This window comes from Nannobrachium achirus (genome assembly GCF_963921795.1).
Source record: "Nannobrachium achirus genome assembly, chromosome: 13".
Classification (NCBI taxonomy): Eukaryota; Metazoa; Chordata; class Actinopteri; order Myctophiformes; family Myctophidae; genus Nannobrachium; species Nannobrachium achirus.
This window is the reverse complement of record NC_137833.1, coordinates 1,622,150-1,633,855: the sequence shown is the minus strand read 5'-3', so window position 1 is coordinate 1,633,855 and position 11,706 is coordinate 1,622,150. Positions and strand designations below refer to the sequence as shown.

Below are 11,706 nucleotides of genomic sequence, written 5' to 3'. Positions count from 1 at the left end.
CGCCTATGGGATGAACCAGACGTGAGCTTTACCACCGAGAACAGAGTTTGTTCCGAACCGTAAAAGTTGGTTCAGAACGGGAACCACAAAATCCTTGGTTCCTCTGGTTCAATCTGGTTCAATCTGGTGGCAACACAAGCCGGTTCGCAAGAACAAACCAAGGTTCCAAGAAAGTTGAACCGGCACTGGTTCTTGAACCAAGGTTCTTTGCCGGTGGAAAAGGCCCCAGAGTTTGAACAATAGAAACCAAATGGACCCGTTTGTACACTCAGGCCCTTTTCCACCGGCAAAGAACCGGTTCTGGTTCTTTCTCCCTCCTATGGGATGAACCAGAGGTTTTTTCTCCCACCTATGGGATGAACCAGAGGTGAACTTTACCACGAGAACCGGAGTTGCTTTCCGAACCGTAAAAGTCGGTTCGGAACCGGAACCACAAAATCCTTGGTTTTTCCAGTGAACCCACCATCTGAACTGGGGGACAATGGTTCTGGTTCAATCTGATGGAAACGCACGGTTCACGACGGTTCACAAGAACGAACCAGGGTTCCACCAAAACAACCTTGGTTCCAGAACCAGTGCCGTTCAACTTTCTTGGAACCTTGGTTGGTTCTTGCAAACTGGCTTGCGTTTCCACCAGACTGAACCAGATTGAACCAGATTGAACCAGACTGAACCAGACTGAACCAGATTGAACCAGATTGAACCAGAGGAACCAAGGATTTTGTGGTTCCTGTTCCAACACACTTTCCGAACCGTAAAAGTTGGTTTGGAACCGGAACCACAAAATCCTTGGTTTTTGTGGTTCCAGAGCCAAATCCTTGTTTCCGGTTCAATCTGGTGGAAAGTTGGTTGGCGGCCGCTTCGCAAGAACTAACCAAGGTTCCAAGAAAGTTGAACGTCACTGGTTTCAGGACAGCTCCGCCAGGCTCGTGGTCCTCGACCTCAGGCCGCGACCCCTAAAATAATCATACACGTGTGTGTGTGTGTGTGTGTGCGTCACTCCAGCCCAAAGCCCTCTGCGTTGCTGATGGCGATGGTCAGTTTGAGCTTGAGTTCCTTCCTGCTTCGATACGGAGGAAGACTGATCTGATTGAAACATGTGTGAGAGATGGGAAGCCTGGACAGACAGACAGACAGACAGACAGACAGACAGACAGGCAGGCAGGCAGGCAGGCAGACAGACAGGCAGGCAGGCAGACAGACAGACAGACAGACAGGCAGGCAGGCAGGCAGGCAGGCAGGCAGGCAGGCAGGCAGACAGACAGACAGACAGACAGACAGACAGGCAGGCAGGCAGGCAGGCAGGCAGGCAGACAGACAGACAGACAGGCAGGCAGGCAGGCAGGCAGGCAGACAGACAGACAGACAGACAGACAGACAGACAGGGGGAAATGAATTGAAATGAATGGGAGAAACAAGGAGAAAAGCAAATGTTACCATTTGTTAGTTTTAGTCATAATTTAGTCACCTGAAAAGTTTTAGTTTTAGTCTAATTTTAGTCGAATAAATATCAAGATTTTAGGCGGCTAAATCTACAGTTGATTTAGTCGACTGAAATCTATTTTGGCAGGCCTTGGTGGCATCGTAATCGAAAGGGACTTTAAGCTCAAGGCGGTTTTCAGGACAGCTCCGCCAGGCCCGTGGTCCTCGACCTCAGGCCGCGACCCCTAAAATAATCATATTTTAACTGGGGACCCCCCCCCCCCCCCCCCCCCCCCACCCCCACCCTGACGAGCGCTAAGAGTTGAGGCATTACATTTTGTATGACACGGTTCTATTGTGAAAATAGCTAATTTCACAATTTCTGCCTCTATATTTGACAACCAATGTAAAATAGCCGATCTTTGATTGATTGATTGAAGACTTTATTAGAAGTTTGCATAGGAAAAGGTACAGTTTCGTGACGGTACAGTTCACTGGTACAGGGTCTACTAAAAGGAGATCCATGAAAAGACTAAGCTTATTTCCACAGGAAACCATTAAAGTATCTCATATAACATTGAATGACAGACAAATAGAACACAGTACTATGATGGAGATGTTTACCAGTCAGTGGGGACGTCTATCCTGGAGATCTTGAAGCTCAGATGTTCCAGACCCCCAACAGGAACTCTGTCGCTGCCGGTGGTGAAGTGAAGCAGCTTCTTCTGGAGCTCCAGAGGAGATGACAACACCACGTCCCAGAAGCACCTGACACGCATTACAAAGGTTTATTCATGTCCACAGAAGCACAAGTACAAGAATGCCTCGTTCAAAGGACATAAACAATATCAGTGCCTGTGTCAGATAATTAGGAAAACTGCCAGTTACAAAGTGCATACAGGGCATAACATTGTAACATACAATTCACGTTATTCCTGGCCCCGCCCCCAGCTTCCTGTTCATATCCTGAAAGAGGCGGAGGTTGAAAAAGCTGCCCTGAAAAACATCATTTGGTTTCCTGTTGTCTTTGCATTAAAGTGTCAGTAGTTGGGTTGCCATGTCTGCTTATAATAAGCAATTAGTGTCTTTCAAAAAAAAAATAGTTTAGTTGCTTATTGGGCTTACTTTCTAATATTTTTTAAAGCAGTGGTTCCCAAATCTTTTCATATCAAGGACCCCAGATTAACATATTTGTCTACAGTCGCAGACCCACACCTGAAAATATGTGGTGCCAGGGACCTCCACACAGATTTATGTTGTTAAAATGTTTCAAAAATATTCAAATTTCTTTTTTTTCTCCTCAATGTTTTTTTAAATAGCAAATATACAAGCTCACAATGTGTCGCAATGTGACACATTGTGAGCTTGCTGATCTGCTGTTAGTTAGTAGTTAGTTAGTTGTTGCTGGCCACCATCTATGAAGATGACAATTGACAAAAGTAACAAATATCATAAAATATCATTAAAATAATCATTCATTAACTCATTGAGTGCCTATCCCGAATTAGTTCGGGATATATTATCGCATCCCAGAGTGCCTATCCCGAACTAGTTCGGGATATTAAAAAAAAAAAAAAAAATTGAAAAAAAAAATTTTAAATTTTTTTTTTTGGACCCCATCAAATCTAGTGAACATGATTTCAATCGCGATTTTGCATGTTCCACCCCCATACAACCCCATCTAACATACAGGGCAGCCATGTTTGTTTACATAACATGTAAAACATAATGGCGATTATCTCAAGAATGCCTGAACGGATTTCCAATCGGATTTTTTTTGTTTGAAAGCTGTGAACAAACTGCACAAATCCACTCCAATGCAATCCAGGATTGCATTGGATTTTTTAGAGCTCATTCTTCTCTGTTTTTTTCCCATGCATGAGGTGTGCAAGGTTTAATCATGGCTAAGTTGACGAAAATAAGGCTTCTAAAATGCTTGGTAGCCAATAGCTAACTTCAAGCTAACTTCATCCTCTTCCTGTACATGCACAAAGGAAAGTGTTCAGGCAAGTCATGGCTGCAGGGCTTCTGCATATACCAGCATATCTCTATGGGATTTTCTATGGCCACTGGGCGCCCTCTAGTGGTGAACTGGGTGGCACTAAATGAGTTAATGTGCAATAAGTGTTAAATGGCTTTATATTATGGCTAGTACTGTAATAATGTCTGGCAAGACTACACTAGGCTACTGGAGCATTTTAATAGGGATTAGAGAAACAAGACTACACTAGGCTACTGGAGCATTTTAATAGGGATTGGAGAAACAAACGGGGGGAACCAAATCAAAGCGACGCCGCTTCTTCCTGGTGTTCGTTAAAGCCTGGTGTTCGTTAAAGCCTGGTGTTCGTTAAAGCCTGGTGTTCGTTAAAGCCTGGTGTTCGTTACCAACAGGCCGTTTGGTTTCCTCCTAAAGCCTGGTGTTCGTTAAAGCCTGGTGTTCGTTACCAACAGGCCGTTTGGTTTCCGCCCAACGCGGAAACCACTAGAATAAGCGGCGTCTCTTTGAAATGCTCCAGTAGCCTAGTGTAGTCTTGCCAGTCGCTACCAGTTGGACTAAAAGATGCATATGCCAAACTAATTTTTCAAAAGCAAAACTACTCCGCATCAAGGAGTTTATTAGGTAGGCCCTAAAAGTATGTCCTTGAGCGCAGGGGAATATTTTGGGTTAAAACTGTTTCTGGTGGATCCGGCCAAATTGTAGTCTTTGAGGACTACAACATGACGTGTTGTGGTTTCCTTTCCAGACCAGCATGTGTGCGTGTGTGCATGCGTGTGTGTGTGTGTGTGTGTGTATGTGTGTGTGTGTGTGTGTGTGTGTGTGTGTGTGTATGTGTGTGTGTACAGTGCGTACCGTACAGTGATGTCAGAGGGTTTGTATCCTTTGTACTGAGGTGTGTGTGTGTGTGTGTGTGTATGTGTGTGTGTGTGTGTGTGTGTGTGTGTGTGTGTTGTGTGTGTGTGTGTGTGTGTGTGTGTGTGTGTGTGTGTGTGTGTGTGTGTGTGTGTGTGTGTGTGTGTGTGTGTGTGTGTGTGTGTGTGTGTGTGTGTGTGTGTGTGTGTGTGTGTGTGTGTGTGTGTGGTACAGTGCGTACCGGACAGTGATGTCAGAGGGTGTGTATCCTTCGTACTGAGCGTTCTTCTGCAGGACAGTCAGATCACATTCTGGGTTCCCACACACCAACATCTCTACCTCCTCTGGACGAAGCAACTGAGGAGAGGAGAGGAGAGGAGAGGAGAGGAGAGGAGAGGAGAGGAGAGGAGGGGAGAGGAGAGGAGAGGAGAGGAGAGGAGAGGAGGGGAGGGGAGAGGAGAGGAGAGGAGAGGAGAGGCGAGGTGAGGTGAGGCGAGGAGAGGAGAGGAGAGGAGAGGAGAGGAGAGGAGAGGAGAGGAGAATTATATAGCGCAGTGGTTCTCAAACCTTTTGGGCTTCAGTACCCCCTTTTCCTGATAGCTGAATCCAAGAACACGCTCAACATTTTGATTAGAAAATACTGACATCAAAAGTCTAGTATTTGTGTCAATAAGTAAGTATGTTTTCTATTCAGTAACAGTTGTGCTAGTCAGAATTCATACTTAATTTGGTTTAAAACCTTACGGAGCAGCACATTCACAGAGAGAGAGAGATTACCTTTCAACTTTTGCTTTTTCAAAGTTGCATAAATGAAGTTGAACCCTTAAAGGTATATTCAGTGATTGTATTTCATTCAAATAAAAATATAATTGGTACATTTTCCATTCATTCTCCTCACTAGAATGAGTGCTGTCCATATACGGACTTCCACCATGGCCTGTGTTACGAGCATAGCTAGATTCTGTTTTCAGAGGTGGCCAGCCAGTCCTCGACCAATAAGGGTAGAGTATGGCTATAGTTATGTTATGATGTTTAGTTATGATCGTCAAAATTAAAGATTTGAGAGCCACAGTCGCTCTGAATTAAGAACGTCTGCTAAATGCCTAGATTGTAAACTACTGAACTCATAAAATGCCACAGTCTGGTAGTAAATCAGTATCATACATATCCTGAAGCTGGAGACGTAGGCCTACCGTTATTCAGTGATTGGGTCTAATGATCAAAACGAGAACATTATAATGGTGTAAAAAATCTATAAAAACTAAACATTTCCACGCTGTAAGGCCAGTAAGGGACAAGATGACCCCCGGCCACTTTCATTATCACTGAATACACCTTTAATCCTCATCTTGTTCACACCCTGCAACGCATCCATCTGTCTGCAATCTGCATTCCTCTAATCTCTACTCTCTTTCGTTTGGTTTATCTGACGTGTTGTTAACCATATCTGAACACGCCCACCATCGCATCGTCCTCTGCCCCTGATTCATGGCCCTGGATGAGAACTGATCTGCAAGTTCTAAACATGTTAGATCGTGATGCAATGCAGACTTCAGTGAGCTTGTAGATTGAATGGCTCTTTGGTGCGCACAACACCAGCCTGCAGTTAAGTCTGTATCAGCAGGATGATCCAATAACAGTCGTCCTCACACAGCCTAGTGATTTAGAGATTGAGTGAAACAGCAGACAGCGCCATCTTCATGCTCTGCCCCAATAATTAGCATACATTTTGGACCTGGCTCGGCCCAAATACGTCGGCTCGGGCCGGTCGGGTTCGGGCAGAATACTGTATACATACATACGCACACACGCATGTACGCACACACACACACACACACACACACACACACACACACACACACACACACACACACACACACACACACGTGCACTGACTTACCATGAGTGCATGTGAGGAGCAGACGCTGTGGAATCCATGGTAGAATGCAGAGAACTGTTTAGAGATGGATCCATTCAACAAGAAGTCTGTGTAGAGCTGCACATACTCTGGACACACACACACACACACACACACACACACACACACACACACACACACACACACACACACACACACACACACACACACACACACACACACACACACACACACACAGAGAGAGAACTGTTTATAGATGGATCCATTCAACAAGAAGTCTGTACTGTGTAGAGCTGTACATACTCTGAGAGAGAGAGAGAGAGAGAGAGAGAGAGAGAGAGAGAGAGAGAGCGAGAGAGAGAGACATTGATGAATTAAAAAAGATCTGTATAGTGTACCGGTACTATCACAAGAGTGTGTGTGTGTGTGTGTGTGTGTGTGTGTGTGTGTGTGTGTGTGTGTGTGTGTGTGTGCGTGCGTGCGTGCGTGCGTGCGTGCATGTTAGGGTTGCCACCTTTCAGAAACTGAAATAAGGGACACCCTCTTCCGGCCACGCGGTAGTGTGCGTTCTGGGCGCGCAGCACTGCTGCTTGCCGGGAAAAAAAAAATGTTAACGTCCCGAACCCCTGAAATACATTGAATAGTTATAACTAGCACACAGTATTGTGTAAGCTTTTTGCAGTTTGAAATCAGCAATCGTTTCCAAAATATGAAAAATGTTATTGTATGAATGTCCTACCTGACCTGGCGGAGACCTGTGCTCAGAGGAGCATTTTTCTAGTTTATATATTTTTTGCCAGTCATTCAAGATTTGTGTTTCAAAAATAAAATGTTCAAATTCATAAGACATTTTGAAAATGGCAGATCTACAAGCTCACAACGTGTCACATTGCAACACGTTGTGAGCTTAAAATACCTCTCCTGTGTTATTTCAAATGTCCTTCTCAGGATCAATAGAGGTTGATCTCATCTCATGTCACCTTATTGTATCTGATCTTGACCTGGTAGAGGTGGTTGTCATGTCACCTTATTGTATCTGATCTTGACCTGGTAGAGGTGACCTGGTAGAGGTGGACCTGGTAGAGGTGGACCTGGTAGAGGTGGACCTGGTAGAGGTGGACCTGGTAGAGGTGGTTGCTGGTGGCTGCTGGTTCCTCCCACCAACCTGACAGAGTGAGATCAGACTGAGGCGCACACAGTTTGGTGCTCTCGGGCTTTTTGTGTTTTTTAACGTCTCCTATTGAATTTACGCATCTCTTCTGTGAACTATTAGAGTGTTGTTATTAAATAACGAAAAACACTTGTAGAGCTTGCAGAGCGGCTCGCTTGTGGGGTAAATCCGCGGTGCTCACCGCAACGCTGCGTAAAACGATTGCTGGCAGCGGCCGCCGGCCGGGCTACAAGTCCATGGACACAGACTGACAGACTGACAGACTGACAGACTGGCAGACCGTGACCAGACGCAGCCACAGCACTGAGCCACTGGATGCTTTATGTTTACGCTCACATGATGTCCTGCTTGCCTCCCACGAGTGCTGCCAGTTCATTATCGTTAAATTCAGTGTTTGAGTGACACACCTTTATGGGGCATTTGGGAAATACAGAACAAACTGCGTTCCGTATTGGTTCAATACGGAACGCAACATTTCATTGTCAAATACGGGACGAATCTGTATATTACGGAACGGGTGGCAACCCTAGTGAGTGTGTACAGTAACAGTACCTCTCCTGTTAGATCTGGTCACAGGGATCTTGTCTCCTCCTGGTTTGAGGTTGTGAGATCTGATAACTCCCATATCCTCCTGTAACACCTTCACACACAACACACACTGTGAGATCTACTATTAGATCTGACAACACACACTGTGAGATCTACTATTAGATCTGACAACACACATGTCCTCCTGTAACACCTTCACACACAACACACACTGTGAGATCTACTATTAGATCTGACAACACACACTGTGAGATCTACTATTAGATCTGACAACACCCATGTCCTCCTGAAACACCTTCACACACATCACACACTGGATCACTAGATCCTTTAACACATTTTATTTGTTTTATTTTATTTTTTTCTGTGGAGAACGGGGTAAGACAGCTGCAGTACCACTGGGTGACCTGCCTTAACCAAAGTGGCGCTGTTGTTGCAAGTTAAAAGTCCATTCACACTGAGCTCTATAACTACAACCAGTGGCCACCAAATGCACCGCTCTCTTCACCCTGGGTGTGGTTTTTCAGAGGTTTGAGACGTTCCTACCTGGAAGGTGAGGTCCAGATCCTCTTCCACGTTGCCCTCATAGGCCAGCAGCTCTGCTAGGCCACGAGCCAGCTCCTACACGCACGCACACACACACACACACACACACACGCACGCACGCACGCACACATTTTAAATACTTTATTTGGTTCCACAAATTACATTTCATAAACAGGGAAACAAATATATTAGGGTTAATCAATTACTGAGCACTTATGGGTACACATAGCACCTCCTTCTCCACACTGCTAAGCTGCCGATAATAGCTGAGACAGAGCAATACTTTGCTACTTGTTTTGCTCTTGTCTTCGCCAAGCCAGCAATCTGCAGGCCTCTCGTGGTGCATTTATGTACATGTCCAAGACTTCCAAATATCAGTACACTATATCTGCAAGTGTATCCTAGACTGGTGATGGTCTCAAGTAGTGGTTGGTATTTCACATACTTATCTTGGAATGCTTGGTCCATGTAAAGGTCAAAGACACAGCCTACCTCTAGCATTAGCACCTCCTTGTGGCTGGTGTCAACAAAGACAACATCAGGTGTACACACACGCACGCACGCACACACGCACGCACGCACGCTAGGGTGACCAGATCCAAACTGTTCGTTTGAGGGACAGAAGTACCACTTGTGTGGGACAATGTGGGACGGACGGGCGGGGACTTAATAGCAAATTATTAATTAAGTTGATAATAAATGCTTTGATGTCATATTCGACCATAGGCCAAATACTGCCTATTAATTTGTTATTTACCCCCCTATAGGGGATATTTCTCATGTTTTTTATTAACAGGCATAAAAACATATCTTGCAGGGAAAAGAGACAATGAGAGAGATTTACATTACAATGGAATACTCTGATGTATTCCAGTAGTCCAGTGTGGTCCAGTCTAGCTTGCTGTGAGCTCACGTTAAGAGCTTCAGAAACAATCAGCGCACCTATATCAACACCTGCCAGTCACAATGTGGGACAGAGTCTCAATTTGGGGGACGCCTGAAAAGTCATGGAAATGTGGGACTGTCCCTCGCAAAGGGGGACATCTGGTCACCCTAACGCACGCGCACGCACGCACACACACACACAGGATTACTATTGTACGTGAACACTATGTTACACATAAGGTGAGCTATGGCTGATTTAAGCAGACATACAGTGTGACATAATGCTTAGAATGTAAACAAAATATGGCAACAACACACACATCCCGATGTTTTACGTTTTCTTTTTTACATGAATCTTCTCTTCGGGGAGCTCTGTTCTAATGGGCTCTGGTTTTAATTCACTACAACACAGCATTTAAATGTTATTTCCAGGAATTATTGGCCGCTACGTCCAACCGGGGAAGCTCCCCCCTGTCAGGTGATAAGAAGCGGCCCGCACACTTCAGCTCAGTTCAGGGCTCTCCCCAGGTTGGCAGAGGGAGAGCAGAGCCCATTGGCACAGGGTGAAACATCCGTTACAAAATGGTGGGATAAAAAAAACGAAAATTGCCACTAATCAGGTATGAGAGACAGAAACAGTTCTTATCCAATCACACTCTCGTACGCAGTGACTGACAGCTCCCTCAGCCAATGAGGAACATCATACCGGCATGATCTGCTGCAGGTCCTCCAGGGAGGCGGTTGCCATGCCAACGGGGGCGTTCTGGTCACATGGTGCAGTGGGCGGGGTCAGCAGTTTCCTGTCAGAGAACAGACGCAGGTTATCACTGTTTTACATTCATTATTATTATTACATTTATACTAAATGATTATCACATTTATACTAAATGATTATTACATTTTTATTAAATGTTTTATTGGATTGATGTCCTTTTTGAGCGGTGGTCACAACGCTCCTATACGTGGCCGTGTGTGTGGGTATGTCTGTCTCCGTCCGTGTCTGTCTGTCTGTCTGTATGTAGCCTACAGTACCTTTTATGACCACACATGTTAAGGGAGGGGCGCTGTTTTCAGGCCAGGCCAGGCCAGGCACACACACACACACACACACACACACACACACACACACACACAGGGGGGAAGGGGGGAGGGGGGTTGGGGGGGGGGGGGGGGGGGTAAGAGGGTGCTGTTGAGACTAGCCTGGGGGGGGGGGGGGGGGGGGGGGGACACAGAATTCATAGATCTAGAACACATAGAATTCATAGATATAGAACACAGAATATGTACAGTACAGTACAGTTAGGTACAGTAGAGTACAGTAAACCACCGCTCAGTTCACACGGGTGTGATTTTTGTTTTACGTTGAATGACGTGTAACGATCGTGCACGGATGGAATGTGCGCACCACGTTGAAAGGTAAGAAACCTGTTCTCCCAGGTCTCCCTGCTTTTGATTAGACCCGCCCCCGGGCCCCACCCCCTGCGCTCATTGGAGGAGGAGCTGCCATTTCGGAACGGGATAAACTGCAGATTCACTACACAACACCAGACCAGAGAAACGTGTACATCAAAACAGCAACACAGTACCGCCAGTGGAAGCTTGTGGTTGGCTGAACCGGAGGTAGGGAGCGCTCCGTTGTGTTCACCTGGACCGCACGGAGGTGACGAAATTCGGGGGGGACGAAGATTTACTATTCTGTCCATAACGGCACATAAGTCGGTAACGGCGCTGACTCGGCTTATGCGACCGCCGCAGACTCGCAACGCTCGACTATGCGATGTTTCATAACATATTCATAAACATTCTATATTTATAAGGCCAAGTATTATACTTAATAATTGGGACTAATTAAGAACCATTATCATAGTTATAATAGGCCTACATTTACAGTAGTTTAGGCATTTTGGTTTGATGTGGGCAGAACAATTTGTCCTCGTTTGTTATTTGACTATTTTTACTTTAATTATAATTAAAGACACTTCATAGTGAATTAGTGATTATAATAAATAGCCTATGTCATGATTGCTAGATCAGATTGTGTTTATAACATAACGTCGGCGCGCCTCCGTCATCTCCACCCAAAACAAGCGCTTCCCTCTTGTTCCACTGGCGGTACTGCGTCCGCTCAGAGCGGGGGCGGGGCTTTGAGCCAGGCTAGCGCTCACCTGTAGCAGTAGAGGGGGGGGTCTCACCTGTAGCAGTAGAGGGGGGGGGGGGGGGGGGGGGGGAGGGGGTCTCACCTGTAGCAGTAGAGGGGGGGGGGGGGGGGGGGTCTCACCTGTAGCAGTAGAGGGGGGGGGGGGGGTCTCACCTGTAGCAGTAGAGGGGGGGGGGGGGGGTCTCACCTGTAGCAGTAGAGGGGGGGGGGGGGGGTCTCACCTGTAGCAGTAGAGGGGGGGGGGG

The 11,706-nt window shown here is 46.1% G+C and overlaps 1 protein-coding gene across 1 annotated transcript in view; it reads right to left on the bottom strand.

Moving 5' to 3' along the window:
- Nucleotides 1–996: 996 nt before the first annotated feature.
- Nucleotides 997–11,706, bottom strand: part of hectd2 (HECT domain containing 2) — a gene marked incomplete at both ends in the record, with an annotated part of 39,557 nt that continues 28,847 nt past the window's right edge. The window contains 9 exon segments of the mRNA XM_080740063.1: nucleotides 997–1,117; nucleotides 2,047–2,190; nucleotides 4,515–4,630; nucleotides 6,174–6,227; nucleotides 6,399–6,431; nucleotides 6,434–6,456; nucleotides 7,876–7,963; nucleotides 8,419–8,493; nucleotides 10,010–10,103. Of these exon segments, the coding sequence (XP_080596189.1) occupies nucleotides 997–1,117; nucleotides 2,047–2,190; nucleotides 4,515–4,630; nucleotides 6,174–6,227; nucleotides 6,399–6,431; nucleotides 6,434–6,456; nucleotides 7,876–7,963; nucleotides 8,419–8,493; nucleotides 10,010–10,103 (748 nt within the window).